Source organism: Chrysemys picta, chromosome 24 (assembly GCF_011386835.1).
Source record: "Chrysemys picta bellii isolate R12L10 chromosome 24, ASM1138683v2, whole genome shotgun sequence".
Classification (NCBI taxonomy): domain Eukaryota; kingdom Metazoa; phylum Chordata; order Testudines; family Emydidae; genus Chrysemys; species Chrysemys picta.
This window is the reverse complement of record NC_088814.1, coordinates 2,984,282-3,011,675: the sequence shown is the minus strand read 5'-3', so window position 1 is coordinate 3,011,675 and position 27,394 is coordinate 2,984,282. Positions and strand designations below refer to the sequence as shown.

The following is a 27,394-nucleotide window of genomic DNA, read 5'->3' as shown; positions in this document are numbered from 1 at the left end:
GCCTTCCTCTGTTCTCTCGCCCCAAAGGGGCCTGCGCTCCCCAAGTCTGATCCCCCCCCCACCCCAGCACGGATGTGATTCTCCTCTCATACCCCTCCCTGCCCCCAGGGCTGTACCCCCTCCCCCCGCCGCGCAAACACACCCAGATCCCCTGCCCCCACCCCGGCCAGGCCCGGGTTTAATCTTAGCCTCCTTCTCCCAGACCAAGGTGTTTCCCTTGGCAAGAGCAACATGTGGAGGCGAGGGGGAGGGGACCCGGGGGCGGGGCGAAGCGGCCGAGGGGGCGGAGCCTGGGGCTCGTTACCTTCCCGGGGCGGAGACAGGCGCCGGGCTGGTGCGAGTCAGGCATCCCCGCATCCCGGGGAGCCCGGGCAGCCCCGCCCGCCGCAGAGCCCCTCGGAGCGGGGCAGTGACGGGTCCCGGGGCCGGAGCCTGCGCCACGGAGCGAGCCCGGGGCTGCCCGGCCCCCCCGCCGCCGGGCCCCATGGCCCCCTGAGCCCCCCGCGGGGAGCCCTGCCCGGAGCGCAGCGCAGCGCGGCGCGGAGCCGTGCGCCCCCGCTGCGCGCCCCGTGCGCCCCCGCTGCGCGCCCCGGCCGGCCGGGCATGAAGCCGCTGGAGAAATTCCTGAAGAAGCAGGGCTCGCACCTGGCGGGCCGGGCCGGGCCGGGCCCGGGGGGGCTGCAGCGCCGCCAGAGCGTCTCCCGCCTGCTGCTGCCCGGCTTCCTCCGGGAGCCCGCCGAGGAGCCCGAGCGGGGCATGGAGCCGGCCCAGCCCGGCGGCGACGGGCGCTGGCTGGAGCTGCGGCCCCCGGACGCCGCGCTCCGGTCCCCCTCGTCCTTCTCCTCCGAGGAGCTGTCCCCCCGGCGGCGGGGAGCCGCCGCTGAGCCCCGACCCCGCCGCCACCTGCTGCTGGCCCCCCGGGGCCGCCCGACAGCCCCGAGCGCCTGCTGGGGGCGCTGCTGGACCGGCTCGGGGGGGGCCCGACCTCGCACGGCCAGGGCTGCGGCGCAGGTAAGGGACGGAGCCAGGGGAGGGGGGTCAGCAGGTGCCCGTGGTGGCAGGTTGGGGAGGGGGGCTGATGCCAGGGGAGGGGGGTCAGCAGGTGCCCGTGGTGGCAGGTTGGGGAGGGGGGGCTGCAGGGGGTCAGCAGGTGCCCGTGGTGGCAGGTTGGGGGGTCTGCAGGGGGTCAGCAGGTGCCCGTGGTGGTGGTAGGGGGGCTGGTGCCAGGGGGTCAGCAGGTGCCCATTGTACCAGGGGGCTGGTGCCAGGGGAGGGGGTCAGCAGGTGCCCGTGGTGGCAGGGGGAGGGGGGCTGCAGGGGGTCAGCAGGTGCCCGTGGTGGTAGGGGGGCTGGTGCCAGGGGGTCAGCAGGTGCCCATTGTACCAGGGGGCTGGTGCCCGGGGAGGGGGGTCAGCAGGTGCCTGTGGTGGCAGGGGGCTGGTGCCCGGGGAGGGGGGTCAGCAGGTGCCCGTGGTGCCAGGGGGAGGGGGGCTGGTGCCAGGGGAGGGGGGGTCAGCAGGTGCCCATGGTGGCAGGGGGAGGGGGGCTGGTGCCAGGGGAGGGGGGTCAGCAGGTGCCCGTGGTGGCAGGGGGCTGGTGCCCGGGGAGGGGGGGTCAGCAGGTGCCCGTGGTGGCAGGAGCTGGTGCCAGGGGAGGGGGTCAGCAGGTGCCCGTGGTGCCAGGGGGAGGGGGGCTGGTGCCCGGGGAGGGGGGTCAGCAGGTGCCCGTGGTGGCAGGGAGGGTCTGACTCTCTGGATGAGGTGCATGTTGAAAGTGGGGCTTGGTTTCTGTCACTGTGGGGGAGGGGGTCTGAGGGGGAGGGTCAGGCCATTGGGGGAAGGTCAGGGGGCTCTCAGATCTGGCAGGGCCTGGGGGTATCCACATAAGGCTGCAGGGTCCTGCACTATGGTAACCGGGTGGGGGCCTGGAGTCCCCTCTCCCGAGGAGCTGTCCACTTTGGCGGTCTGCGGTGTCATTGCAGAATGGAGCCACCAGGAGGCGCCGTGTCTGGGGAGAGCCTGGGGGCAGAGGCCGGGGACCCCTCCAGAGAGAGGGGTGCTTGTGGGGGAGGACAAGGGGGCTCCATGGGAGAGGCCCCCTTGGCCAGATGGGCAGTGACTGGCCTTTCCAGCCCTTGGCAGCATGGCCCTGGGGCCTCCCGAAGATCCCAGGAGACGCTCGGCTGCCGGGGGCTCAGAAATGCGCGGCGGAGCCGCCGGGGCCCAGGTGGTGGCGGCTGCCCCTCGAGCCGCCTGTTAATCGTTAACGTTGCTCCGATGCTAAAATTAGCCTGGGTGGCAGCGGAAGGCAGCTCGCCGGAGCGGGAGCCGCGGCCCTTGGCACAGGCTGCCCCTCTCGCCTCAGGCTCCCCACCTGAGAGCCCAGGGGCAGATGGGCCCGGCTCCCCATGCCTGGCCCTGCCCCTGTCTTCAGTCGAGGCTGGGCTGTCTGGACAGGGGGGGGGGTCGGGCAGCGGGACCCCAGGCTGGGCTGTCTGGACAGGGGGGGGGTCGGGCAGCGGGACCCCAGGCTGGGCTGTCTGGACAGGGGGGGGGTCGGGCAGCGGGACCCCAGGCTGGGCTGTCTGCACGGGGGGGGTCGGGCAGCGGGACCCCAGGCTGGGCTGTCTGGACGGGGGAGTCGGGCAGCGGGACCCCTGGCTGGGTTGTCCTGGACGGGGGTGAGCGATGCAGCACATGGCAGCGTTTGGCTTCTGGGAAGACGCAGGGGGTGGAATTTGTGTCTGAGGCTGGGCTAGAGCCAGGCACGGAGCAGGCACCGGCTGTTCACGCTCCCTCCAGCACAGCCCTGCCAGGGGTCTTCAATCCCGATACAGAGCACTGACTTCTCCCCCCGATCCCCTGCTCTGCCAGTGCCCCTCACTCCCGCCCCGCAGCCCCTGGGCTCCCCCCCCAGCTCTGCCGGTGCCCCCTCACTCCCGACCCGCAGCCCCTGGGCTCCCCCACCCACCCACCCCCAGCTCTGCCAGTGCCCCTCACTCCCGACCCGCAGCCCCTGGGCTCCCCCCACACCGCTCTGCCGGTGCCCCTCACTCCCGACCCGCAGCCCCTGGGCTCCGCGCCCCCTGCTCTGCTGGTGCCCCTCACTCCCGACCCGCAGCCCCTGGGCTCCCCCCCAGCTCTGCCAGTGCCCCTCACTCCTGACCCGCAGCCCCTGGGCTCCCCCCACACCGCTCTGCCGGTGCCCCTCACTCCCGACCTGGACCCCCGCCTCCAGCTGTTTGTGGTATCTCGCCGAGACCCTTGCCAGTTGTGGCGCATTCCATGGAGGTTTGTGACTGTGGCTGTGCACTGGCCCTACAGGCCCATGTGACCCAGCCCAGCTCAGGGGCTGGGGTGCCCAGATGCATCATGGGGCCCTTGTCCTGCGAGGCGTCCTGTGCTCCTTGCACTGGCCCCGTGTCTGCGCACGGCCCTGGCGCAAGTCCCATGCGGGTGCTGGAGAATTGGACTTGGGGAGTCGATAGCATAGCTCCTCTCCACTGCAGTGAACCAGAGCTTCACCCTCAGCGCCTTGAACGGTGCCTGCAAAGGGTGTCTATGCGGGGGGGGGGGGACCAAAACCGCCCCTCCGGGTCTGGACTCTCCTGTCCCGAGGCAGGGGGTGCAGTGGGCACACGGGGAAAGGGCTTTCGCCCCTTTGCTTGGGACCTTAGCAGCAGCGTGGATGGGTCTGATCAGGACCATCTCTGTCCTGCTTTGAGCAGGGGGTTGGACTAGATGACCCCCTGAGATTCTATGATTCTTGGCTGAGGGGGGTGTGCAGGAAGCCTCCTGTCCATCTCTGAGCTCTGGCATGGGGGGATTCTGGGCGGGACGAGAAGCTGGTGGCTGTTCTAGGACTTTGGGATGTTAGCGTCCAGCGCGGCTCTCCCTGGGAGGTGGCAGAGCCCTCTGATTGGATGCCTGTCTTTGCTCCTGCTGCCCAGTGCATGGGCAATGCCAGCGGTGCCGGTGGCCGTGCGGCTGTTAAACAGCTGCTGTGTTCCACCCCAGAGGTGGCTGCATTTCAGTGTCAGGTAAAGTGATCCCTTTACCCATGTCACAAAGGGCCTGTGGGGCTAACTTGTGACTGAAGCACTATGAGATCCTCCCAGGAGCAGTGTCATGTATCGTCTATAGATGGGGAAACTGAGGCACAAAGAGCGGCGGAGCCTTGCGCAGCACATCAAGGGCAGAACTAGGAGTAGAGCTGGCCCCCTGTAGTAACCATGGGACACGTGCCTTCGTGTCCGTCGCCTCCTCATGCGGTGCAGGGTATATTTATCCGGATTCTCACAATCAAGCAGGCTCTGGAGCAGGGGATGAAATGTCAGGACAGGTCCCAGCCTGGGGAAGAGAAGGATTTCCGTGCTCCCGCCCCGCAGCCCTCATCACAGGACCACCCTGGCTCCATTGTGCGAAGGATTTGCTTAATCTCCAGCTCACTGGTGCAAAGTTACCTCGTGGCAGAGCGGCAGTGCTTTGATCCCGAGCTTGGCGTTGGCCCTGAGCCGGCGGCAGCGGAACAATGTGCCTGCTGAGCGATTCCCATCCCAGGGGCTCCAGGCACTAACGACTAATACTCCAACCCCGCTGTCGGCAGCCCCACTGGCAGGGGGCAAGTGACTCCTCCGTGGTCACGCAGGAAAACTGGCAGCACTAAGAATAGAACCCAGGAGTCCTGGTTCCCTGCTCCCCCACCTGCTCTAACCACTAGGCACCATTCCCTTCCCAGAGCTGGGAATAGAACCCAGGAGTCCTGGTTCCTAGCCCCCATTCGCTCTAACCACTAGGCACCACTCCCTCCCGTAGCCATGGTAGAACCCAGGCATCCTGACTCCTGGGTGGGTATTTAAACCACACCCTGCCCTCTCCCTGCATTAGGTGCTGTGTCCCCACTGCAGAGTGCAGCAGCTGCTGCTGGGATGCCAGTCACTGAGTGGCCCCCAGTCCCGCCCTGGTGCCAGGGGCTGGCCCCCAGGAGAGGGGCAGAGCCGGTCTGCCTGCTTGCGGCTGCCCTGGGGCCTATTCACTGCCAGGGGGCGGGTCAGCTCGGGGGCTCCCTGAGGGCCCAGCTAGGGCGAATAGCTGCTGGGGGGCTGGCAGAGCCGGGATTCAGGGGTGGGGCGGGGGCTCTGGGAGCCCCCACACCAGCTCCCCTTGCTGCAGTAAGCGGCTGCTTTCAATTCCCTGATGCTCAGAACTGCTGCCTGGCGGGAGCCCCGGGGCAGGGAGCAGCCCCCCGCCCCACCTGCCCGCTCCCCGGGCGCCTGCGCGGTGCCTAGTACCCTGCAGCTGTTCTGGAGCACGGGCCTGCCCCGCACACGGGTTCCGGCCTTGGGAATTTCCCTGAGCCTCTAGCTCCGCCCTCCTGGCTTCGGCGGGTCTGGACGGTGAGGGGCACTGCCCAGGCGGTGTGGAGCGTCCCCTAGGAGGCGCTGCGCTCCCAGCCCGGCAGCTGGCTGGTAAGGCCATGAGCAGCCTCGATCTCGCGAGAACAACCTCTCCCCCCCCGCCCCCCTTGAGGAGTGTTTTCGGGTGGGTGGGGCTGGGGGGTCTGAGTTGGGAAGGAAGGACCCTGCCTCTGGGTACGGTCCCCATGGCAAGGGAAAGCCAAAGGGGCCATCCCGGGGCTGCCTTGGTCCTAGGTTGGGTACCAGGCCATATGGCCCAGCGGGTCGGTCCGATACGGGCAGCACCTCCACTGGCTCCCAGTTGCATGTAGCAGGAAGCCTCCATCTCTCCCTGCTGCCCTGTCCTGCTTGGAGTCTCTTCTGGCTCCATCGCATCTTCCCCAGCAGGGAAGCAGCCGAGACCCCCTGTGCGCTCTGCGGATACGCACCGGGGAGCCCACGGGCGGACGAAGCCGCTCCGATGTAACAGACAAACCGGCCATGCGGCTAGCAGGAAATCCCTTTCTTATACACGGGGATGCCCCATGAACCTGTGGGACTCACCGTCCCAAGCTGCAGCCGCGTGGTTGAGGACCCGGTACGATTCAGGAAAGGTTAAATACGTACCCCGCCATTTTCCAAAAGCCTTAAGGGACCGTGATCCCAAAGGCCCAGAGATCCCCCATCTCAGCCCTGTGGGCAACAGAAGGAACATCTGGTCTGTCGTTATCCCATCTCCTAGAACTGGAAGGGACCTTGACAGGTCATCAAGTCCAGCCCCCTGCCTTCACTAGCAGGACCAAGTACTGATTTTGCCCCAGATCCCCAAGTGGCCCGCTCAAGGATTAAACTCACAACCCTGGGTTTAGCAGGCCAATGCTCAAACCACTGAGCTATCCCTCCCCCTCATTCAGCAAGCCTAGCTAAGGGCTGAGAGATATTCACCCTCATGCATCAGGGCACAAGTCAACCAGACCCCCTCCCAGGGTCAGGAAGGAACATCCCCTGGAGGCAGGCTAGGGCATGAACTGCGCCATTGTATAGTCCATCCTCTGCAGCACCTAGGCCTGGCTGCTGTCCGAGACGGGACGCTGGGCCTGTGGCTGCTCTCAGCCCGTGCAGCAGGCGAGACACCTGAGGAGGGACAATGTGACTCAGTGGGTAGGGCTGGGAGTCAGGATTCCTGAGTTCTATTCCTGGCTCTGCTGCTGACCTGCTGGGCAAGTCATTTCCTCGCTGCGTGCCTCAGTTTCCCCTCCCGCCCTGTGTCTGTTTAGACTGAGATCTCTAGGGGGCAGGGATTGTCCCTGTCTGTGAGCACCCGGCCCCATGGGGCCCAGTCTGAGCTGTGGTCTCTAGGTCCAGCTGTAATCTTGTCAATCACTGGTCTGATGCCGCATGGCAGGAGTTGCGTACCAGGCCGGAGGGAGCCCGGGTCTCCTGCACTAGGCTAACCCCTGTGGTCCCCCTGGGCCAGGGGAGGTTGGAGTTTGCTGCGGCTGGTCCGAGGCCGCTCTGCTGCCCAGAGACTTCACTGCAGCCCCTCCCGAACGGCATCGGGCCGCTGGGTCCCCTGCAGCCCGGCTGGGCAGTGGGTGCCCTCTCCCAGTGCACGCCCGTGGCAGGGGGCTGGCTGGGAGGGCGACGTCAGGCGAGCAGGCCCCGCGTGGGGCAGGGTAGGAGACGGTCCCTCCCTCGGGCCCCGGGCACAGCGAGGGAGCGGGCGGGAAGCGGCTGCTTGGCTGGCGCCGTGAGGGGAGATGCTCATTGGTTGCTTTAGACCCCACCTGGCTTCCCCAACCGCCCCAGTAGGAGCTTGGCGTTCACCTGTGGGCTGGCCCTGCCGCCCTGCGGGACATGCTCGCCCCCACTGCCAGGCAGCACTTGCCCGGCCTGGGTGCCTGGCATGAGGCGGGGGAAGGGGCAGATTTGCCGTGGATGCCCGAGAGATTGCAGCGCGTCGCGCAGAGCCAAGGGGACGTGGGCGGGAGGGGGCCAGACGCCCTGGAGCCATCTGGGGTCTGGTCACCCTGCCGGAGCCGGGCCAAACTGGGGTCCCCAAATCCCCTCCCCCCACTCAGGGAAACGCCCCCCAGCCCCTGGGCAATTTCACTCCTCTCCCTGCAGCTGGCGACAGCTGCGCTCTGAAGCAGCACAACGGGCCGTGCCAGGGAGCGGGCACCGGGGAGCTGGGCTGGGCCGGCGAGGTCCCAGGACTCTGAATACTCTGCCGCAAAACCCCTTTGGGAAATGCTCCCCCTGGCTTGGGGTGGGGGGGTGACAGGTGCCCGCAGCCCAGACCCCCCCCCCCCACTGGGCGCTAAACAACCCTTGTTGGCACGACCGCAGGCCTGGAGTTGTTCCTTGGGCAGGGCTTGGCACGCTGGCAGGGCGTGGTGTGTGTGGGAGCCACCTGCCCTGCTCAAGTTGTACCTGCTCTGTAAATAAACAGCCGGCAAGGCGGGGAGGCCTGTTCCCCAGCGTCCGTGTGCCCCCTGTTCAAACACAGCCAGGGGGGACTGGGAGTCAGGACTCCTGGGTTCTATTCCCAGGTCTGGGGCCGGGCGTGTGATTAGAGCAGCAGACGACAGGTCAGGATCCCTGGGTGCTGCCACTGGCTAAGGAGGGGGGGGGGGGGGCAATGCGGACTAGTGGTTACAGCAAGACACTGGGACTTGAGACACCCGGGCTCTGTCTGGGCTCTGCTCCTTCCCGGGTGGCACAAGGGGACCCCCCTGAGTCTCAGCGCCCCCCTCAGCCACCGCCCCTTCTCCTGGGGTGTGGAGCCCTGGGACGGGCCGTGTGCTGCTGTTACACGCTCGGGCCCAGCCCTGTTGTTGTGGATTAGCCGTACTGGGGCAGCGCCAGGAGCCCGAGTCTTGCATCAGGGCTCGGCGGGCCGGGCGCTGCACAGACGGGGATCAAAGGGACAGTCCCCCCCACAGGGCCTCCGATGGACGTGCCCCAGCGAACGGGGTTCATGCTGATCCCCAGCCCCTCCTCTCCCCCCGCCTGCCCCCAGGCAATGCAGGCTGGGCAGGTGGGGCCCGTCGCTCCATGCCACGGGGTCGCTGCAGCTCATGGCCTCACCGGCCTGGCATCTCGCTGGGGCCTCTTGTCTAATGGCCATTAATGGGCGCCGGATGCGCTAGCGGGCGGGAAGCCAGCATGGCGGGGCTGCTCTGTTCCTTGGGTTTGCCTTCGTTGTCTCCCCCTGGCGTGGCTACCGGGCGCCTGGTACCTCGCGCCCCTGCAAAGAGAAACGTGGAATTCCTTCAGCGCCAATTAGCCAGCCAGCAGCTGTGCCCACCGCAGCGTGTGCTGGGCTGGGATCCCGACGGCTGCGTCAGGAGGGCAACAGGCCTGCAAGATGCAGCTCCCAGGTGGTGGCTGCATGAGCTCCTCCCAGACCTGACCAGAGGCAGCGCGGCCTAGTGGACTGAGGTCCTGAGAATCACTAACGAGGGCTTGTTTGCTGTGGCCGCCTGGCCTGGTGGCAGGGACACTGGGTGGGGAGCAGGACTTGCGGTTCTATTCCCACCATGGGCAAGTCCTGGCCCTGCACTGTGCCTCAGTTTCCCCTCCCACCTCTTGTCTTGTTTGCTTAGATTGTGACCTGCTCAGGGCAGGGGCTGTCTGTCTCTGTGCAGCACCCAGCACAACAGGGCCCTGGTCTTGGTTGAGGCCTCTAACAACACCCTGTGCTACAAATACTAAAATGGGGGGGCGGGTAGCCTGGCTTTCCTGACTACCCCCGCAGCCTCAGTCAGAGACAGGATTTTCCTTCCCTGCCTGTCCCGTGTGCTGTTAAACAAATCAGTGCTACGCCCTAGAGGTGGCTGCTTTTCTGTCGATCCGCGCCAGCTGCCTCCTGTCCTAACCTGTGCTGCGTGCTGTTCCAGTCGGCTGCTGGGCTGCACCCCAGAGGTGGCAGCGTCTCGGGGCGGGGTGCGGTGTGAGGATTTAGGAGTCGGGGTTCTCTGCCCTGACTCCAGGCTGCTCGCTCTCACAATGGAGTTACGAAGACAGGGAAGGAATTTCCTGCTCTGCTGGGGGTGGGCGCTTGGCTGCACCGGGAGCTCGAGCGGGGCTCAGCGCCACAGGCCCTGAAGCGAAACCAAAGGGATTTGTGTTTAGAAAAACGTTTGGCTCATCTTGACAGACGCCAAAGGCTCATTCCCCCGTTTTCCGGCCTGGCGCGTGGTGTCGCTGGGCAGACTCAGCGTCCTCGGGCAAAGCGCCCTCTGGCTCATCTGAGCACAGAATGGCGGGACTTCAGCAGGTGCTGTGTTCCACCCCAGAGGCGGCTGCATGTCAGTGGGGGCTCAGGGGGTGATGTCGTGTGTTTGCGGGGGAGGTATATGAAATGGGTGGGGGGGTATATGGGGTGGGTGCATGCTGTGGGGGGGGCGTATGGGGGGTGTAGAAAGTGGGTGGGGCGTATATGAGGTGGGGTATGTGTCACAGACTCACAGATCCCGTGCGGTCCATGGGGGGTGCCCCTTCCACTGAGACAGCCCTTCTCGGGGGTCCACTCTCTCCCGGGGCCAGGCCCCTCCACCTCCTGGAGCCGCACCTCTCTGAGCCTTAGCACGTCTGTGTCTGCTGTGGGCCCCCTCAGGGAGTCCCCTCGCTCTGGGCCCCCGGGGCCTCCACCCCCGAAGGGGTTGATGCCCCCTGTTCTCTAGCCCGGAGAGACTCTCATCCAGCGTAAAACAGGAGGGTTATTGAGAGTCTGAACACAGCACAGGAAACTCTCCGACCTCCGGCCTGGCCTCCCTCAGCCCAGCACACCCCAGTCTCCCCTGCATCCAGATGGGCTCTGCCTGCTCCCCCTCTCCAGCACAGAGCCCCCTTGCTCGCAGCTGGGCATCTGATATCACCGCCCCCAGGCCCTGCCTCTGTCCATTGTCTTCTCTCCAGGTAAACAGGGTCGCCTAGGCCTCCTCTCCCCTCCCCTCTTCTGTCCTCTGGACCCTCTGGCTGGAACCGGCTGGTTAGGTCACCGGGGTCCTCTCCCTGCAGCCCATTGTCCCCCCCACTGGCCAGAACCAGCTGCAACTCCTGAGCTGGGTCTCTGGGTCACCCGTCGCTGGGGTGTCCCTCCTCCAGGCCATCGGCTGGGGTCCCAAGTTCCCTCTCCGGTCCTCTGTAACAACAAACTCCCTCTCCTCTCCCCTCGTTAAACCAGTAACCCCCAGGGACACTGAGTCTCACCCCCTCTGCATGCAAACCATTGGAAAAACACGGAAAAAAACAAGAAAATCCCCCACTTCATCACAGTATGAAGTAGGTGGGAGTATATGGAGGGTGTAGGAAGTGGGGGATATGGAGTGTGGAGTATATGGGGGTATAGGAAGTGGGTGGGGGATATGGGGTATGAAGGGTCTGGGTGAGGTGGGAGGTATATGGGGTGGGGTATGAAAGGGTGGGTGGTTTACAGGGGGTAGGAAGTGGTTGGGGGGTATATGAGGTGGGGTATGAAGGTGTGGGTGGAGGGATATGGGGTGGAGTAGGGGTGTATGAAGTGGGTAGGGGATATGAGGTGAGGTATGAAGTGGGTGGGGGATATGGGGTGGGAGGTATACGGGGGTGTAGGAAGTGGGTGGGGGGATATGGGGTGGGAGGTATACGAGGGTGTAGGAAGTGGGTGGGGGGATATGGGGTGGGAGGTATACGGGGTGTAGGAAGTGGGTGGGGGGATATGAGGTGGGGTATGAAGGGGCTGGGTGGGGGGATATGGGGTGGGAGGTATACGGGGGTGTAGGAAGTGGGTGGGGGGATATGGGGTGGGAGGTATACGAGGGTGTAGGAAGTGGGTGGGGGGATATGGGGTGGGAGGTATACGGGGGTGTATGAAGTGGGTGGGGGATATGAGGTGGGGTATGAAGGGGCTGGGTGGGGGGATATGGGGTGGGAGGTATACGGGGGTGTAGGAAGTGGGTGGGGGGATATGGGGTGGGAGGTATACGAGGGTGTAGGAAGTGGGTGGGGGGATATGAGGTGGGGTATGAAGGGGCTGGGTGGGGGGATATGGGGTGGGAGGTATACGGGGTGTAGGAAGTGGGTGGGGGGATATGGGGTGGGGTATGAAGGGGCTGGGTGGGGGGATATGGGGTGGGAGGTATACGGGGTGTAGGAAGTGGGTGGGGGGATATGAGGTGGGGTATGAAGGGGCTGGGTGGGGGGATATGGGGTGGGAGGTATACGGGGGTGTAGGAAGTGGGTGGGGGGATATGGGGTGGGAGGTATACGGGGGTGTAGGAAGTGGGTGGGGGATATGGGGTGGGAGGTATACGGGGTGTAGGAAGTGGGTGGGGGGATATGGGGTGGGAGGTATACGGGGTGTAGGAAGTAGGTGGGGGGTGACTCGTTTATAGACAAAGGGCTCTGCAGGTTTGCTGGGGGTGCTGGGCATTTTGGCATCGCCTGACTTGCTCCCTGGGGTCGTGCCAGGGGCTGGCCTGGCGAGGGGGCTGGACTGGGTCAAGGAGCAGTGGGGGGGGCATGGGGCCCTCGCTGGCCCCTGGCGTGGGGGAGGAGGTCAGAGCGGGGGCGGGAGGGCAGAGTCCATGTGCAGGGGGTAAGTCCCAGCATTCCTGGCATGGGGACAGCCTGGGATCGATACCAGCGCATCCCGGCAGGTCAGGGACCGAACGGGCTGCCCCCGCTGCCCCTCCGGGCCGGCCCCCTGGGGAAAGCGGGGACTGGGCACTGCTGCCCAATCGCTGGTGCCAGGAGGTGGGTGACAGGACGCCTGGTTCTATGCATGATGCTGGGACTGAGCGAGTCCTCACCATGGTCCGTGCCTCAGTTTCCCCAGCAGGGCAAACAATGCCAGCCCACCCTTGTTAAGGACAACGTGAGATTATCCTGTAGCAAAAGGGGCTCAGCTCCCCGAGCTACGAGCCCGGCCCTGGGCACCCGGGAGAGACCCCCGGCAACAGCGTCGACCCTGTTGTCTCACCCGAGCCCCCGCACAGGCCAAGCGATTGTAAATAGCTTCGATGCAGGCGTATGTGTGCACGAGGGGGCATGTGTGCAAGGGCAGCATGTGTGTGTGCGAGGGACCCTGTATGAGAGGGTGTGTGCGTGAGGGACCGTGTGTTTGGGCGGCACGTGTGTGTGTGAGGGACGCACATGTGTGTGAGGGACAGTGTGTGTGAGGGTGGGACGTGTGTTCGTGTGTGCAAGGGCAGCATGTGTGTGTGCGAGGGCAGTGTGTGTGTGCATGTGCAAGCACACGTGCGCTTAACCCACTACCCCCCCGGGGGAAGGGATGGGGCCAATTCCTTCTGACTAACGCGGTGCTCACAGTGTTGGTGCATCCACCAGTGGGTGCCCTCATGTGCGTGGCCCAGCCGTGCCACCGGCAGGGCAGGGCAGCAGGCACCGTGGGCACAGAGCGCCGCTCGCCCCACGCAGCCCCCAACCCCGGGTCTGTCTCTCTCCTAGACGTGCTATTGGACGACATCATCCTCACTCACTCGCTCTTCCTGCCGACCGAGCACCTGCTGCAGCAGCTGCACCAGCGATATCCTTCGGGGAAGGTCCCGGGGGCCCCTCCAGGAGGTGGGGGGCAGTGGGAAGGGGCAGGGGGGTCTGATCGGCTTCACGCCTGGCCGGGACTCATCTCACCTCTTCCCTTTCCGCAGCCGAGGGGGGGAGACGCGCTGGGGCCCGCTGCGGGCCGGACTCGGGGGCGCGCCTTTGCCCGGCCATTTGCTTCCAGCCGGAGGTGCTCACTCGCCGTGTGGACGTCGGACACGGCCACACCCTGGCTGTGATTTCCGCGAACCAGAAATGCCGTGGGGTGAATACTTGTTTTCCTCCACGGCGGGTAGAAGCTGGTTTGTTATTGTAGGGTCTCCTGGGAGGAGCTGTACTCGGCACACTGGTTCGCTCCTGAGAGCGAGCGGGGCGGGGGCTGGGCCGGTTGGTTATGATCGGGTTGCACACCGGCACCGGCCTGCTGACATGTATTGGCCTCAGCCCATGTGCCAGCGTGGGCCGTGCAGACAGCGACGCCAGGCAGGGCCACTTCGGGACACCCGTGGCTCCCCTCACGGCGTGACCGGGAAGCAGTCGCCCAGGAGAGGGGGTGGAAGGAGCCAGCGTGTCCCGCCTCGCCCTTCGCTTCAGCCGGGTGCCCTGGTCCGTGCCCCATCTCCGGGCCCTGCGCAGGGCCAGGCGTGCTCGAGTGAAACTCACATAAGCTCACTCAGGCACTTGTCCCGCCGTCTCTCCCCGTGGGGTTACCCCATTTGCCCCACCTGAGGACCCATGGGATGCAGAGCAGGGCCCGGGGCGCTCGGCACCTGCCTCTAGAGCTGAGCTCATCTGTGCCCGGGGGGCAGCCGGGAAATGAACCCAGGTGTCCGGCGCCGCAGGGTTCTCTCGCTGCACTAGCCAGGGCGCTCGTTGCCCCTCTTCCCCCAGGGGAGACTTTCAGCCCCTTTCCCCTTCCCCAGCTCCCCGGTCTCTTTTCCCTTAACCCCGTGCCCACCTTCCTGCTGGCGTCGGGGGGCCCTTCGCCCGGCTGGGAGGAGAGCGACGCGCTCCCGAGGAAGCGGGCCGTGCTGACCGTGCTGCTGCACTTCCTGGAGACCTACAAGGGCATCCTGCAGGAGGAGGAGAGCGCTGGGAAACTCATCAAGGTGCGTGGGGGCTGGGGGGGCAGCTTTACCCTCCGTCCCAGCCCTCGAGGGGTGGAGGGTCCCGCCCCGGAGCAGGACAGCCCTGGGTCTGTCACTGGGGGGGAGTCGTCGGATCCTCGCTGCCCGCGTCTGATTAACACTTTGCGCTCGGCCAGGCTGGTCAATGTCACTCTCGGGGCTGCTCCCCCATCCCCCGGCTGCCCTGATTTTTCCTAGTGGATTTAAACCCTCCCACACCGTGTGTGGGGCCCCGATACCCCAGGACCCCCGGCCCCAGGGAGTCTGTCTCTCCGGTGACGTCGCTGCGTATTTCTGCAAGCCACTCACTCAGCAGCGTGCACGTGGGCCCTGCGCTGAGCATGGCCGGGGCAGGGCGGTGGTTTGTTCCCCAGTGTCTCAGGGCAGTGCCAGGCCAGATCTGAGCTGGGGGAGCCCCGCTGGCCGTGCAGCCTAAGACCCCCCTCCCCCCTCCCCAGGATCTCTACCTGCTGATCATGAAAGACGCCTCCCTCTACCCGGAGCTGGAAGACGAGATCCTGAGACTGCACCAGCTGGTGGAGACGGTGGAGCTCAAGTGAGTGACGCCGTGTCCCCGCCGGGCCCTGGGAGGGCCATTACCGGGGCCCTACTGTCCTGAGCCACGGCCCTGCAATTGCAGCCGCGCTATTAGCAGCGTTATGGTAACGCCAAGAGGCCCCGATCCGGGCTCAGGGCCCCCTTAAGCCGTCCCTGCCAGCGATGGCCGGCGCGGTGCTGGTACCCAGACCTGGGCACAAAGGGGTGGCAACTGGGGGACACTAGATGGCACCCAAAGATATTTCTGTCGGAGGGCCAGGGCCTCGTGAAAACCCAGTGTGGCTTAGTCCCCACTCTGCAGCCCCCCAGCCTCCCCAGGGCATTATTCCCCTACAGTCCTGCCCCTTTCCCTGACCTGCCCCCTCTCGTTTGCAGGGTGCCCGAGGAGACCCCACCACCCAGCAAGCAGGTCAAGCCACTTTTCCGGCATTTCCGGCGCATCGACTCCTGCCTCCAGACCCGGGTGGCCTTCCGGGGCTCGGATGAGAGTGAGTGTGGGGAGGGTCTGAGTGCCCGGCTGGGCACGGCGAGCAGAATCCGATTCCCTGCTGGGAGGCAGGACGCCTGGGTTCCTTCCGAGGGGGAGGATGTACCTGCTTGGCCCCAGTCACCAGCACTGGTTCCTGCCCCCCGATTCAGGGTGGTTGGCACCGGGGGGACATCCTGCTGCCTGCATTCGTTACCATGATCGCGTCAGTTTCTGGGTGAGGCTCCGGGCAAGCTGCCAGAGTGGCTGTTAGGGGGGTAAAATGTGGGCCCTGCCCCCACTGGGTAGTGCGGGGAGACCTCGGGCAAGTCCCTTCCCCACTCTGTGCCTCAGTTTCCCCATCAGTAAAGTGGGGGATCAGCCCCGTGGCCGGGCCGTGTTGTACTTAAAGTACAGCACAGGATCTTTTCAGGGGGAATAAGGCAAAATGCCACATTTATTAGTAATACATGTATTCATTAACACTGTATTATATGCATATAATATATTACACTTACACTCACACACACACACACAAACCCATTCCGTCTTGTTGTTACCAATTAGTTGCTCCCCTTAACTTCACTGGCCAGGTGAGTTAGATGGGGGAGGGGGTGGAGCCGGGCTTCTGCCGATCCGGATCGATGCTCCCATGTTGACAAGACGAGACCTGGGGTCCTCTGCAAGACACCTCACTTTTATAGCAGCTTTCCTCTTATGCAAATCTATACTGGATTCAAACTCTGTGTCTGTGTCCATTGGTCCTTTGTGCTGCTTTCTTTTGAGTGTTGTCCCAATGCTGCAAAGAGGGTGTTTCCAAAAGAAGGTGCTTGCTTCTAACCCCCGAGGCCGTCAGTATGTCTGCTTGTCTTTAATGAGCCCACTTGACAGGTTTTATTGTCCTTGGGTCTGGCTCCCAGCCCCTCTCCAACAGTTGAGGCTGTCTGGAGGTGCTGCCTTCCATGCCTTGCTCATTCACACCTCATTCATTCAACAGGGCAATTGATTAAGGGGGGAGGGGAGAGCTCTTGTTCTACTGCTAGCAAAAAGAATTTTTTCTTCTATCTTATTCTATCTTTAGGGGCTATAATATTATACCAAGGGCAATGTAAAGTTTCTAAATGAGGTTTTGATACAAAGTCCCATGAAAACAGAGGTCACACGTGGGTAGACCCACCACAAGGTTATATGAAGAGGCACAATGTAAAGTCATATGAAAATTATCAGAGATTTATCTACAGCCGGAGGAAATGCTTTGGGAGCCTGGGAGGGAGGGTGCAAAGTGATGCTGAGAATGAACTGTCTGCTGCCCCCATGTCTGATCTCTCCCCGCCCCAATCCAATTGCAGCCCCCAGGTGACCCTGCCAGCAGAGCCCCAGCTGGGGGGCCGCGCCCCCCATGCCCATCAGTGGGGTGGTATGGCCGCGGGCTCACGAGAGCGGGACCTTGCTGCCTGCTCCCACCGGGGGGCGCCGGCGATGGGACAAGGGGGATGTGGCTGAGATTCCACCCCCACGGCAGCCCCCCACCCCTCCCTCGTCTGTCTCCTTGCAGTCTTCTGCCGCGTGTACATGCCCGACCACTCCTACGTCACCATCCGCAGCCGCCTCTCGGCCTCGGTGCAGGACATCCTGGCTGCGGTGACGGAGAAGCTGCAGTACTCGGAGGAGCAGAGCGCCCGCGAGGAAGCCCTCGCCCTGGTGGCGGTGGCGTCGTCTGGAGGTGACTGGCCTAGGGGGTCACAGTGTGGGGGGGCTGAGGGGTATCAGTGCAAGGCATGTTCCTGCTTCCCGTGGGGCTGGGAGGGCCATTACTGGGCAGGGTCCGACCTGGCATCGCTGCCCTTTGCTACCTGCTGTGCATCAAACCAAGGATGTGCCAGCCCCCTCCAGGTCCGCCCGAAGCCCTAAGCCAGAACCATGTTCGTCCCCATGGTCTGGGCAGAACGTGGCCCCGCCCCAGTGAGCTTGCAACGGTGTCCTCCCCTGGTGCCAGTAGGGGGCGCTCGGCGTGGTTATCTGGGCACAGGGGCCACGAGACCTCTGCCGTCTCCGGGATAGACACGGGTGAAGGGGGCTGTGGGGAGGAGAGGCCCGCTGCCCCGGGGGGTCTGGGCAGGAAGGATATTTTACGGCTGGCCCTGGCTGCCGCCGGCTCGTGGGTGGGGGAATAGCCCCCGCCTGGGGCATTCAAGGGTCTGGTAGCTCCGAGAGGCCCCTGGATACAGACCCAGAGCAATGTGGCCCCTGCAGGAGCCTGCCACCCCCCCCCCATTCCCGGCCGGGGGGCAGAGCCTGACGGCCGTTCGTTTGCTGGCTGAGGGGCAGCGAGTCTGGCAGGTCCCAAACCTTTGGGCACTAGCCAGCCCCTCTTCCGAGCAGAGAGACTGGCACTGAGTGAGCCCCCAGGGCAGCGTGGCTAGGAGAGCTGCGCTGGACACCGCTGACCTCAGCCCCCGTCTCTCCTGCCCCCAGAGAAGGCCGTGCTGCAGCCCAGCGAGGAGTGCGTCTTCACCACGCTGGGCATCAACAGCCACCTCTTCGCCTGCGCGAAGGACGCCATTGAGTCGCTGGTGAGAGCCCCCCACAGGCACGGCGCCAGGGGCCGCCCATGGGAGCCAAACGGAGCCAGCTGTGCCACAAGCCAGAGGGGGGCTAGGGATGCTGGTGCCCAGAATCCTGGTTGTTTTACTTCCCTGGCGCTCCCCTTGGCGGGGCTCTGGCAGATTTCTCCCCCCACCCCCCCGCCCCGGTATCCCAGCCATCCCCGCCCCTGCCGACCCTGGGGACGGGTCGCTGGTCTCCCATGGTTCTCAGTCATCCTGAAGGGGAATCCCAGTGCTTAACCCTGAGATCACTGCGCTCGCATTGAAATGCAGCTACCTCTGGGGTGGGACGGCAGCTGCTTGGCACAACAGTGCACGGTGGGAATTTAGAACTCCTGTATCCAGCTGAAGCTGCAGGGGACAAAGCAGAGTCCTCGGGGTTGGGATGTGGCCAGGGCCCTGGGGTCGATGTCCCGACTCTTGCAAAAAGCATCATGAAATCTTAAAGGGCTCCCAAGATCTAACCACTAGGCAAGACCTCCTTTCCCACCAGTGCCACCATTAACCTCTTGACTGCTGGACCTCGCTGCAGTCCCCATGTAGCACTGGCCCCTTGGCGGTACGTCAAGGGGGCAGCCATGCAGGTGCCCTTGTACCAGGGACATATGGCCACAGAGCCACTGGGTTACTGGGTCAGTGCTGAGCAAGCGAGTGGTTAAACTGGGGTCTGGTCGCTTTAGCTGTGTGGTTCTCTCCCCTTCTGAGCATTTGTGGGTGGGGGGAAGAACTCCCCTCCCTGAATGCAGCAGCTTTTCCCACGGGTGCAGTTCCACATTCCCACTGGGGGGGTTGCTACAGAGGCCAATACCCCGGGCACCTTGCCCCCTCTCCGCAGTTAGCCTAAGGCTACAGCCTCATGGCAAGTCTCCCCCCGCCCCACAGGTCCCGCTCCCCGAGGAGATCCAGGTCTCGCCGGGCGACACCGAAATCCACCGCGTGGAGGCTGAGGAAATAGCCAATCACATGACGGCCTTTCACTGGGAACTCTTCCGCTGCATCCACGAGGTGAGGTCGGAGGGGCTGGCCGGGCCTGCACGTCCCAAGTCTGTGCGCAGGGGGACCGGGGGGAGGAGATACGGAGCAGAGCATGCTGGGGAATTGTTTGGGTTTTTTTTAACCTTGCAAAAGAAAATTGATAAAAACACTCCCCTCACCCCCCGCCATTTTTTGTTGAAGAATTTCTTCCACATTTCTGTAGGCTCCGAACCCGGCCGCTGCAAACAGGAGCAGTGGTCTGGCCGGGTCAACAAAAATCGGAGATTTCTGCACAGAAATGGAAACTGGCCCCACACTCTCCACGGGGTCGAACTGCTTTTCTTTTCGGTGCCCAGCTCTACGATGGGGCCTTTGCTCCTTGTTGCTGGTCTGAGGCCAGCCTAGGCCGGCAGGCCGCAAATGCTGTTCCTCGCTAACAGCTGTTTGGCCCATACGTGTCGTGAGTTTGGCGGGTCTCAGTCAAGCTCCCAGAAGACAGGTGTGCCCAGCACTAAGTGGCCGCTCGCTCTCAGTCCTGGCCAGAGATCACTGTGCTACAGAGCCTAGAATCCCTTGGGCAGGTAGTTGACGGGGCAGCGTGTAGGGCGCTGGGGCTTTGCTAAGACTTTCTGTACGGGAGGGGGCAGGGGAGGGGTCTGGGGGACCGGTGGGAGCTCAGGGTTCAGGCTGTGGTGCACTGGTGTGGAGCGACACCGACCGTGCCCCTCTCCCGTGGTTTGCAGCTGGAGTTTGTGGACTACGTTTTCCATGGGGAGCGGGGCCGGCGGGAGACGGCCAACCTGGAGCTGCTGCTACAGCGCTGCAGCGAGGTGCAGCACTGGGTGGCCACGGAGATGCTGCTGTGCGAGTCGCTGGGGAAGCGCGCCCACCTGCTCAAGAAGTTCATCAAGATCGCAGCCATGTGAGCGCCGCATCGTGCCCTCCGCGGGGACCGAGGGGCCCCGCATGGGGCTGGGGCGGGTGCAGTGGACAGGGCCCCCCCTTGCAGTCCCAGTCCCCCGGTCCCTGGCCTCAGCTCTGCACTGCCAGGCGCTGAGCCGGCCTCCCCTGCGTGGACAGCTGGGACAGCGTGTGAGGCAGGGCAGGGGTGGATGTCGCCGCTGCTGCGGCAGGAGGCTGCCGGGCCCCTGACTGGCACCGCCAGGGCTGGGTCTGGAGTGCTGGGGGACAGCTGGTCATGGGGCTGCCCACTACCTGCCCCCAGGGTCCTGATGACCCAATGCCCAGAGCTTGCCCAGCTGGAGGGCTGCAGGTTGCGTGCCCCTTACCCCTCCCGCCGGGCCAAGGGGGGCAGGATCTCTCTCCCCTTTAACCCGTTAGTGGCTGGCCCCTGAGCCTCCTGCTCCATGTTCCCAGCTGCAAGCAGAACCAGGACATGCTGTCCTTCTATGCCGTGGTGATGGGGCTGGACAACGCGGCCGTCAGCCGGTTACGGCTCACCTGGGAGGTAAGGGGGTAGCGGGAGCGTGGGTCTCTGCTTGTTGGGCCGGTGTTTGGGACCCCCTGTCGGTCAGGGTGGGGCTCCCCATCCCCCATCTGAGCCAGCCGGGTCTCCTTGCCCTGACTGGCAGCGACCTCACGTCATGGACGGCACCTGGCCCGGGCCGTGCTTGGGAGGGAGACCTCTAAGGAGAACCCAGGGGGCTCAGAGGGGGCGCTCTCCCCTGGCAAGCAGTGCTGACCCCAATGCCCCAGGGTGGCGCTAGGGGGCGCTATGCTGCAGGGACTGGGGTGGGGGCTCATAGGGGGCGCTCTCCCCTGGCAGGCAGTGCTGACCCCAATGCCCCGGGGTGGCGCTAGGGGGCGCTGTGCTGCAGGGACTGGGGTGGGGGCTCATAGGGGGCGCTCTCCCCTGGCAGGCAGTGCTGGCCCCAATGCCCCAGGGTGGCGCTAGGGGGTGCTGTGCTGCAGGGACTGGGGTGGGGGCTCATAGGGGGTGCTCTCCCCTGGCAGGCAGTGCTGGCCCCAATGCCCCAGGGTGGCGCTAGGGGGTGCTGTGCTGCAGGGACTGGGGTGGGGGCTCAGTAGGGGGCGCTCTCCCCTGGCAGGCAGTGCTGACCCGAGCGTGGTGCTAGGGGGCCCGAGCTGCTGTTTCTCAGAGGTTGGGACTGTTTTGGAGGCATTCAAGACCCTGCCGACTGCCCTTTGCAGCTGAGTTGGCTTTTAACCCCGATGCCCAGGCTGAATTCCAGCCCTGTCCTACACCCGGCCTTGCCCCTGTCCTACACCCGGCCTTGCCCCTGTCCTACACCCGGCCTTGCCCCGTGGTTTAAGCTGAGTGTGCAGTGCCTTGCCCTCCCTGCCTGGAGAGGCTATGCAGCCTTGCTCCGTGGCTGTGCAAGCAGCTGCCGTGCTCCACCCCAGAGGTGGCTGCATCTCAGTGCTGGGGGAAACGGTTCCTTCTGCAGCTGCAAAGCGTGTGGGGATCCTGGTTGCCGTTTATCTTCCTCTTCCTCCCTCCAAGTAAACAAACCCAGGAAATAAACCCAAGGCCTCTCCCTCTGCTAACAAGGGCCCGGCCCATTGCACATGAGAGCCCTGCCCAGACGGGGGATTAGCTGTGCATTCCTGGGGACTGGGGACCCCGCTCCACCTCGCTGCCCAGGGACGGTGCCCTGCGATGGAGCCGAGTCCCCCATGGTGCCTGTGTGCCAACCTGAGCTGGTGGTACCTTTCCCCCAGTGCACGTGTGGTTGGCACACGCAGTGACCTGCCTGGCACGGGGGTGCTAGGCGGCGGGGTCTGAACCTGGCCCCGGGGCCGGGCACTCACGGTTCCTTTCGTTTTTCAGAAGCTTCCGGGCAAGTTTAAGAACCTGTTCCGGAAGTTTGAGACTCTGACGGTGAGACCCTCGCCCCTGGGGGGCCGGGCTGAGTGGGCGGGGGCTGGAACGGCATCCCTGGCTCACTGCTCTTGTGCCAAGGTCCTGGGGGGCAGGACTGGGCACCCACGGGTACCTGGGTAACCTGGCACCTGCACAGGGGCAAGGTAGGGGGTGGAAACGTTCCCCTGCGGCTCCGCTCCCGGGGGCTCCCAGCGGGAATTTCCATTTGGAGTTAACCAGCAGCCCAAGGACGCAGCCGAGAGGAGGGGCTGGGGACCGGCCGGTCAACGACCCTGCCCTTGCGCTGGGTGAGGTGAGCGGCAGCCCCCCAGCGCCTCCTGCTGGGAGCTCCGGGAGCCTGGCGGGAAGTGCACATCACATGTACCCGGCTGCCGTGGATAACATTTGGTGCCGCGGCAGGAACCGTCCTCCCAGCCCTCGTGCCCCCTGCCCCCAACGCCGGCCTGCATCTGCCGCCTCACTCAGCATGGGGGGCGGGTCTGAGTATCGGGGATCTAGGCGGGTTCCCTCCCCGTGCTGAGCACATGGCACTTGGCACATACCCGATGGCACCCCGGGTAACCCCTCAGGGACCCTGCTCTCAGCCGGGGATTGGAACCGGCGTGTTCCTGTGCCAAGCTGGCTGGCTGGAGACCCCTCGCGGGGGGCTGGGCCTTGCCAACGCTGTGATCTAGCCACCAGCCGGCTGCCCAGAGTGGAGCCGTGGGTGCTAACGGGGCTGACGCCGGCGCGGCCCCATGTACCTCAGCACGGCCAGATGTGGGGGAGGCTCAGCTGGGTGGGTCCGGGTCCCTGCGGGGTTTGCCCCAGGCCTGGTTCTCCTTGCCCAGCCCCTCGTGCGGCCTCTCTGGGGTCCCGCTGGGTGTCCAGGCTGGGGTCCCCCGGAGCACCCCCTCTTGACCTGTCCTCCCTCCCCGCCCCTGCAGGACCCCTGCCGGAATCACAAAACCTACCGGGAAGTCCTCTCCAAGATGAACCCGCCCCTCATCCCCTTCGTGCCCCTCATCCTGAAAGGTGAGCCGTGGGCCTGGGGGCTCCTGGGAGGTGCTCCCCGCTGCCCCCTCCCCAGAGGGCTCATGGCCACGCAGGGAACCAATCCCGGCAGCTGAGGGCCCATGTGTCTGCACTGCGTCGTGCAGGGAAAGCGTTGCCTAGTGGTTACAGCTGGGGGGCTGCTGGACAGGGCTTCTGGCTCTGCTGCTGTCTCATGGGTGACCGTGGGCAACTCCCCTCCCTCTTCCATGCCTCAGTTTCCCCAGCTGTGCTGCAGGGAGCGGGGCCCAGGGCTCAGTAGGGGGCGCTTTCCCTTCACCGTCAGTGAGCCCTGCCTGCTCCCCTCCCTCCCCCCGCTGCCACCCACCCGGGATTTTCCCTTGTGCACTGACAGCTGCCGCGCTCTGCCCCAGAAGGGGCTGCATTTCAGCGCCGGGACACTAAGGATTCCTGAAACTTAGGGGCCATGTCCTGCCCTCAGGCAGAGTCTGTGACCGGCAGCCCTGGGAATCCCTCTGCCTGCAGGGCTATGGCCTAGGGCGTGGGCATCTCCCAGCTAGGTGCCCATGGGGAGGAGCTGGGGCCCAGGACAGCACAGCGCCTGGGAGGGGGAGGAGAGAGTCCGTCTTGTCTGCGCTCACCTTGTCACTCCTCCTTTGCCCCCCAGACCTGACGTTTGTGCACGAGGGCAGCAAGACGCTCCTGGACGGGCTGGTGAACGTGGAGAAGCTGGTGAGTGTGTGTGTCCCTCCCCCCTCGGCCTCCTGGAGGAAGAGACCCCCGGATCCAGTTCTCCCCAGCGGGTTTCATCCGCCAGGACACCTGGGTTCTTTCCTTGGCGAGGCCCTTCCCCTTCGTGACGTGTGTTCTGCACCGAGTGTGTCCCTGCCCCATGGAGCTCACACAGGGTGGGTGGGGAAACTGAGGCAGAGAGTGGGGCCGGGACCTGGCCAGGGTCACCCAGCAGGCCGATAGCAGAGATGGCGACGGCCCCGTGTGCCCATTGCAAGCCCCAGGCCTGGCTCTGAGAACAGCTGGTGTCTGGGCCGGGGTGGGGGGCATCGCAGCACCAGACCCGCAGGGCAGCGAGCTCTGCCTTTGTCTGGATGGGACCCCAGGTGGCAGAGCCCCCAGCCCCTGCAGCGCCCCCCTCCCTGCGGGATTAACTGGCGTTGTCCTGGGAACGTCCTTCATGCAATATTCAGCCTAGCGCAGGCGTTGGGGGGGTGGGGGGGGAGAGTGTCGCAACCAGCGGGGGCGGGTGGGGGGGGCTGCATGCTGCCGCATGGAGCCAGTGTTGCCATGGCGATGCACTCATTCCCGCAGCCCCTCCGGGGCCGTTCCAAGCGCTCGGCTCATGGGGTCCTTGGGCTGCTGCTCGGCACAGAGAGCGGGTCACGGCCAGCCTGGGGGGCGCTCGCCGCCCTTGGGGGATTCGGGGCCAGCTCGACTCCCCTGTGCTGGGGTAAACGGGGCAGCTCCCGATTGGCCACAGAGCAGAATTCGCCCCACCTGGCCCGTAGTGGGGGGCCGGAGAGATCCCCTCCCCCCACGGCACCCCTGTTCTGCCTCCACAACGAACCCGGGCAGCCTCGCCCCGGGCATGGGCACGGCATGACCAGACCCCACACTGTCCTGTCCCCTCGAAGCCTCGTCCCTGCCTGTGAATTGGCTGCTCGTGGCCGCTCAATCCAGCTGTTCCCAGCACCCCGGGGTTCCCGGCTCAGCCTGCGCCCGAGCGCGGGGCGAGCGTCTCACCGGCCTGGCCCCCGCCTGGCCCCGTGCTGGGCTCTGCGTGAGGGGCTGGGGCTCAGAGCTCCCTCTCACCCACGGAGCCGGGCGCCCCCTGTAGGAAACCTGGGCCCAGGTCTCGCTAACTCGACCCTGGGGTGGAATTTCCCCGGCGCGACCTGCAGATGCCAGCCCCTGTAGGGCAGCGCCAAGGAACGACGGGGGCCGGGGCGGCAGAGCCAGCCTTGCTCCTGGCACTGGTGGGGCTCCAGGTGCCGTGAGAGACAAACAACAGCTGGGTCCAAATCCCCTCCCCCGCCTGCACCTGGCCGCCCCTGCGGGTGGGGAGGTGTCTGTCTGTCTCGGCTGGGGTGTCTAGCACCCTCTGCTGGCCTGTGCGGGCGGGGCTTAGACCAGCGGGTTGTTGGTTCACACACCTGCAGGGGTAGCGCCAGCTGGATCGGGCACCTTGGGTGGGCCCAGAGTCAGCGCCTGTCCCCTGTGGGATGAGGGGGGCTCTGCAGGGGGTTCTCCAGGCTGGGGTTCTGGATGGCTTCCTGCCCTGACTGCCGGTCTCGCTTATGTACCTGGCTGGGCTCCTGGGGGGCTGGGTACACGGTCCTGAGGCTGCCCCGGGGCCAGCCCAGCGCCCAGCCTGTTAACCGCTTGGCTGCCTTCCCTTGCAGCACTCAATTGCCGAAAAAGTGAGGACAATCCGGAAGTACCGCAGCCGGCCCCTGTGTGAGTATGAGCGTCTCCCCCACACGCCGCGCTCCAGGGAAGAGTAAGGGCAGCGTTATTACCCCACGGAGCTCCCTGCTTCCCCAGACTGCAGATCCCGCCTGGGGGGCTCCAGGACTGGCAGCCAGTGTGGGGCCTTTGCCTCTGGTTTACTAGTCTGAAGCCTGCCCAGCCTGGGAGCTAATGAAAGCTGCCACCTTCCAACCGGCAGAGACCTTTTGCCCGTGCCATAAACCTGTGCGAAAGCCGACTCAGGCCGGCCTGTCTGCTTCTCGGGGAAGCTTCCCAGGTAGGGTGACCAGATGTCCTGATTTTTGGGTCTTTTTCTTATATAGGCTCCTGTTGCCCCCCACCCCCTGTCCTGATTTTTCACACTTGGTGTCTGGTCGCCCTATTCCCAGGTGGCCCGGTCAGGTCACCTGTGCCAGGGCCCGGCTGGCAGACGCCACGCTTAGCCCCAGGGCAGCTAGCAGCCCGGTGTCCTCCCTCCTGCGGGCATGAGCCAGGCTGGGTGAGTTCCACCTGGAGAGGCAGAGCAGCGCGTCCTGCTGCTGGCTCTGGGGTCGTGTGCCCTGACGTCTCCTCCCCCGCAGGCCTGGATTTGGAGGCATCGCCCAGCCAGCTGCAGACCAAGGCCTACGTGCGCCAGTTCCAGGTGATCGACAATCAGAACCTGCTCTTCGAGCTCTCCTACAAGCTGGAGGCGAGCAGCCAGTGACAGCCGGGGGCGCTGGATCCGTCACACTACAGCACTTTGGCTGGCCCCGGCCCCGGCTCGCCGGACGCCCCTGTGCTTGGGGAGACACGGGGCCTGGTGCCGCGGCACTTTGTGGTTTACAGAGTCGGCTGGACTTTAAACACGTGGCCCTTCCCCATCGGGGTCGGGGGCGACCCCTGCTGCGCAGACGGGGTGGGCCGGGACCGGCTTTCGGTCTAGCTTTAAACTCCGGCCCAGCTGGGCCAGGCGCCCAGGGCACCGTCTGGAGGACCAGGGCATGGGCAGGAAATACTGTCCCCTCTGCCGGGTGCCAGTGGGGTGGGTCGGAGCCAGGTGCGGTGAGGGGCTGCATGTGGTGTGGGGATCAGCATTCCCCTTGGCAAACAAAGGGGACCTGTGCCCCCCGGGTCCCAGATCCCTCTCGCCCCATTCCTGTTCTCTCTTCTCAGCTTCAACCCTCCTGCTTCTCCCACCCGTGTGTGTTTCCCTCCTTTCCTCCATCCCCCAGCCAGAGCAGCTGTGATTCCAAACTCCCCCCCCCCCCCGGCTCTCAGAGGGACAGGGCACTGGGACCCTGCGCCCCTTACTGGGTGGCTCTGAGTGCATGTCAGAATGCAAAGGGCCCCCCTAAGGGGAAGCAGCATTGGGGTGCTGGGGAGAAGCCCTGGCTCCAGTGCTTCTGTCCCCCAGAGTTGGTCCTGCTGAAGGCACTGCACTTCCCTGTAGTTTCAGAGCTATGGGTTCCCCCCCCCCAGTTTCAAAGCTATGGGTTTCCCCACCTGCTTGCCCACCTAGGGTGACTTGGTCCCTAGGAGTTTGGCTGCAGTAACTGACACAGGTGGGGTTTGAACCTGTGACCTACGGAGTGGAAAGCAGGAGGCACTGGAGCTAGAGCCCTAAATCCATTCAACAGCCTCCTGAACCTCCTACAGGGGTCAGCAGGGGGAGGGGAGGCAGAGCCCCCCATGGGGGTTATGTGGCCCTCATCGCGCTCTGGGGCTGGGTTTCTTTCCCCATTAGACTCCCTTTGCCCCTCAGCTTCTCCCCCATCTCTGCCCCTCGCTTACCTATGCCAAGGGCAGGGGCCCCAGTCTGCCTGGGCCAGTGCTAAGGGCAGTTGTGTAACCCCATTGCCTTTAAACCCTGCCTGTCCGCTCCACGGATCCGCTCGTGCCCTGAAGCATGGCCCTGCCCTGGCCCCCAGCCACCCTCCACTGCTACAGCAGAGACTCTTCACCTGGGATGAAGCCAACCCCCCACCCCATCATGCCCCTTGGCGGGATGGGAGCCACTCCCTACAGCCAGCTGCATCCGGCCACAAGGAGCCCCATGGCAGTATGCCGAGAGGAGAGCAGCCCTGCGGGAGTGGGGGTCAAGTGTGGGGTGAGCTGGCTGCGAGGGGCCCCAGAACCACCGGTGGGCGGGGGAGCCCCAGAACTGTGTTCCCTGCAATTCTATTTTTGTACCTGTCCTTTTTGTCGCGCTGTAAACTCCGCACGGAGGTTCTCTTTATATATATTCAGGGTCTTTCTGTTTCTGTCACTGGTGAGGGTCTCGCCTGCGGCCTGGGCGGCTCCCTGGCCTAACACGAGAATGTGTATATTTTGTACCAAAATGCTCTCAATTGTAAATTTATTTTTTAAAAGAAAACGGCAGCTCCTTGTGTGCTA

The 27,394-nt window shown here is 64.8% G+C and overlaps 1 protein-coding gene across 1 annotated transcript; it reads left to right on the top strand.

Annotated features, from left to right (window-relative positions):
• Positions 1 to 294: 294 nt before the first annotated feature.
• RAPGEFL1 (Rap guanine nucleotide exchange factor like 1) lies at positions 295 to 27,394 on the top strand. The gene is given in 17 exon segments (XM_065577467.1): positions 295 to 858; positions 860 to 913; positions 915 to 1,011; positions 12,851 to 12,929; positions 13,902 to 14,052; positions 14,529 to 14,626; positions 15,004 to 15,116; positions 16,650 to 16,817; positions 17,570 to 17,667; positions 18,583 to 18,705; positions 19,419 to 19,597; positions 20,053 to 20,143; positions 21,488 to 21,538; positions 22,468 to 22,555; positions 23,202 to 23,266; positions 24,952 to 25,006; positions 25,600 to 27,394. Coding segments are annotated over 17 exon segments (1,890 nt in total). The 5' UTR covers positions 295 to 603; the 3' UTR covers positions 25,725 to 27,394.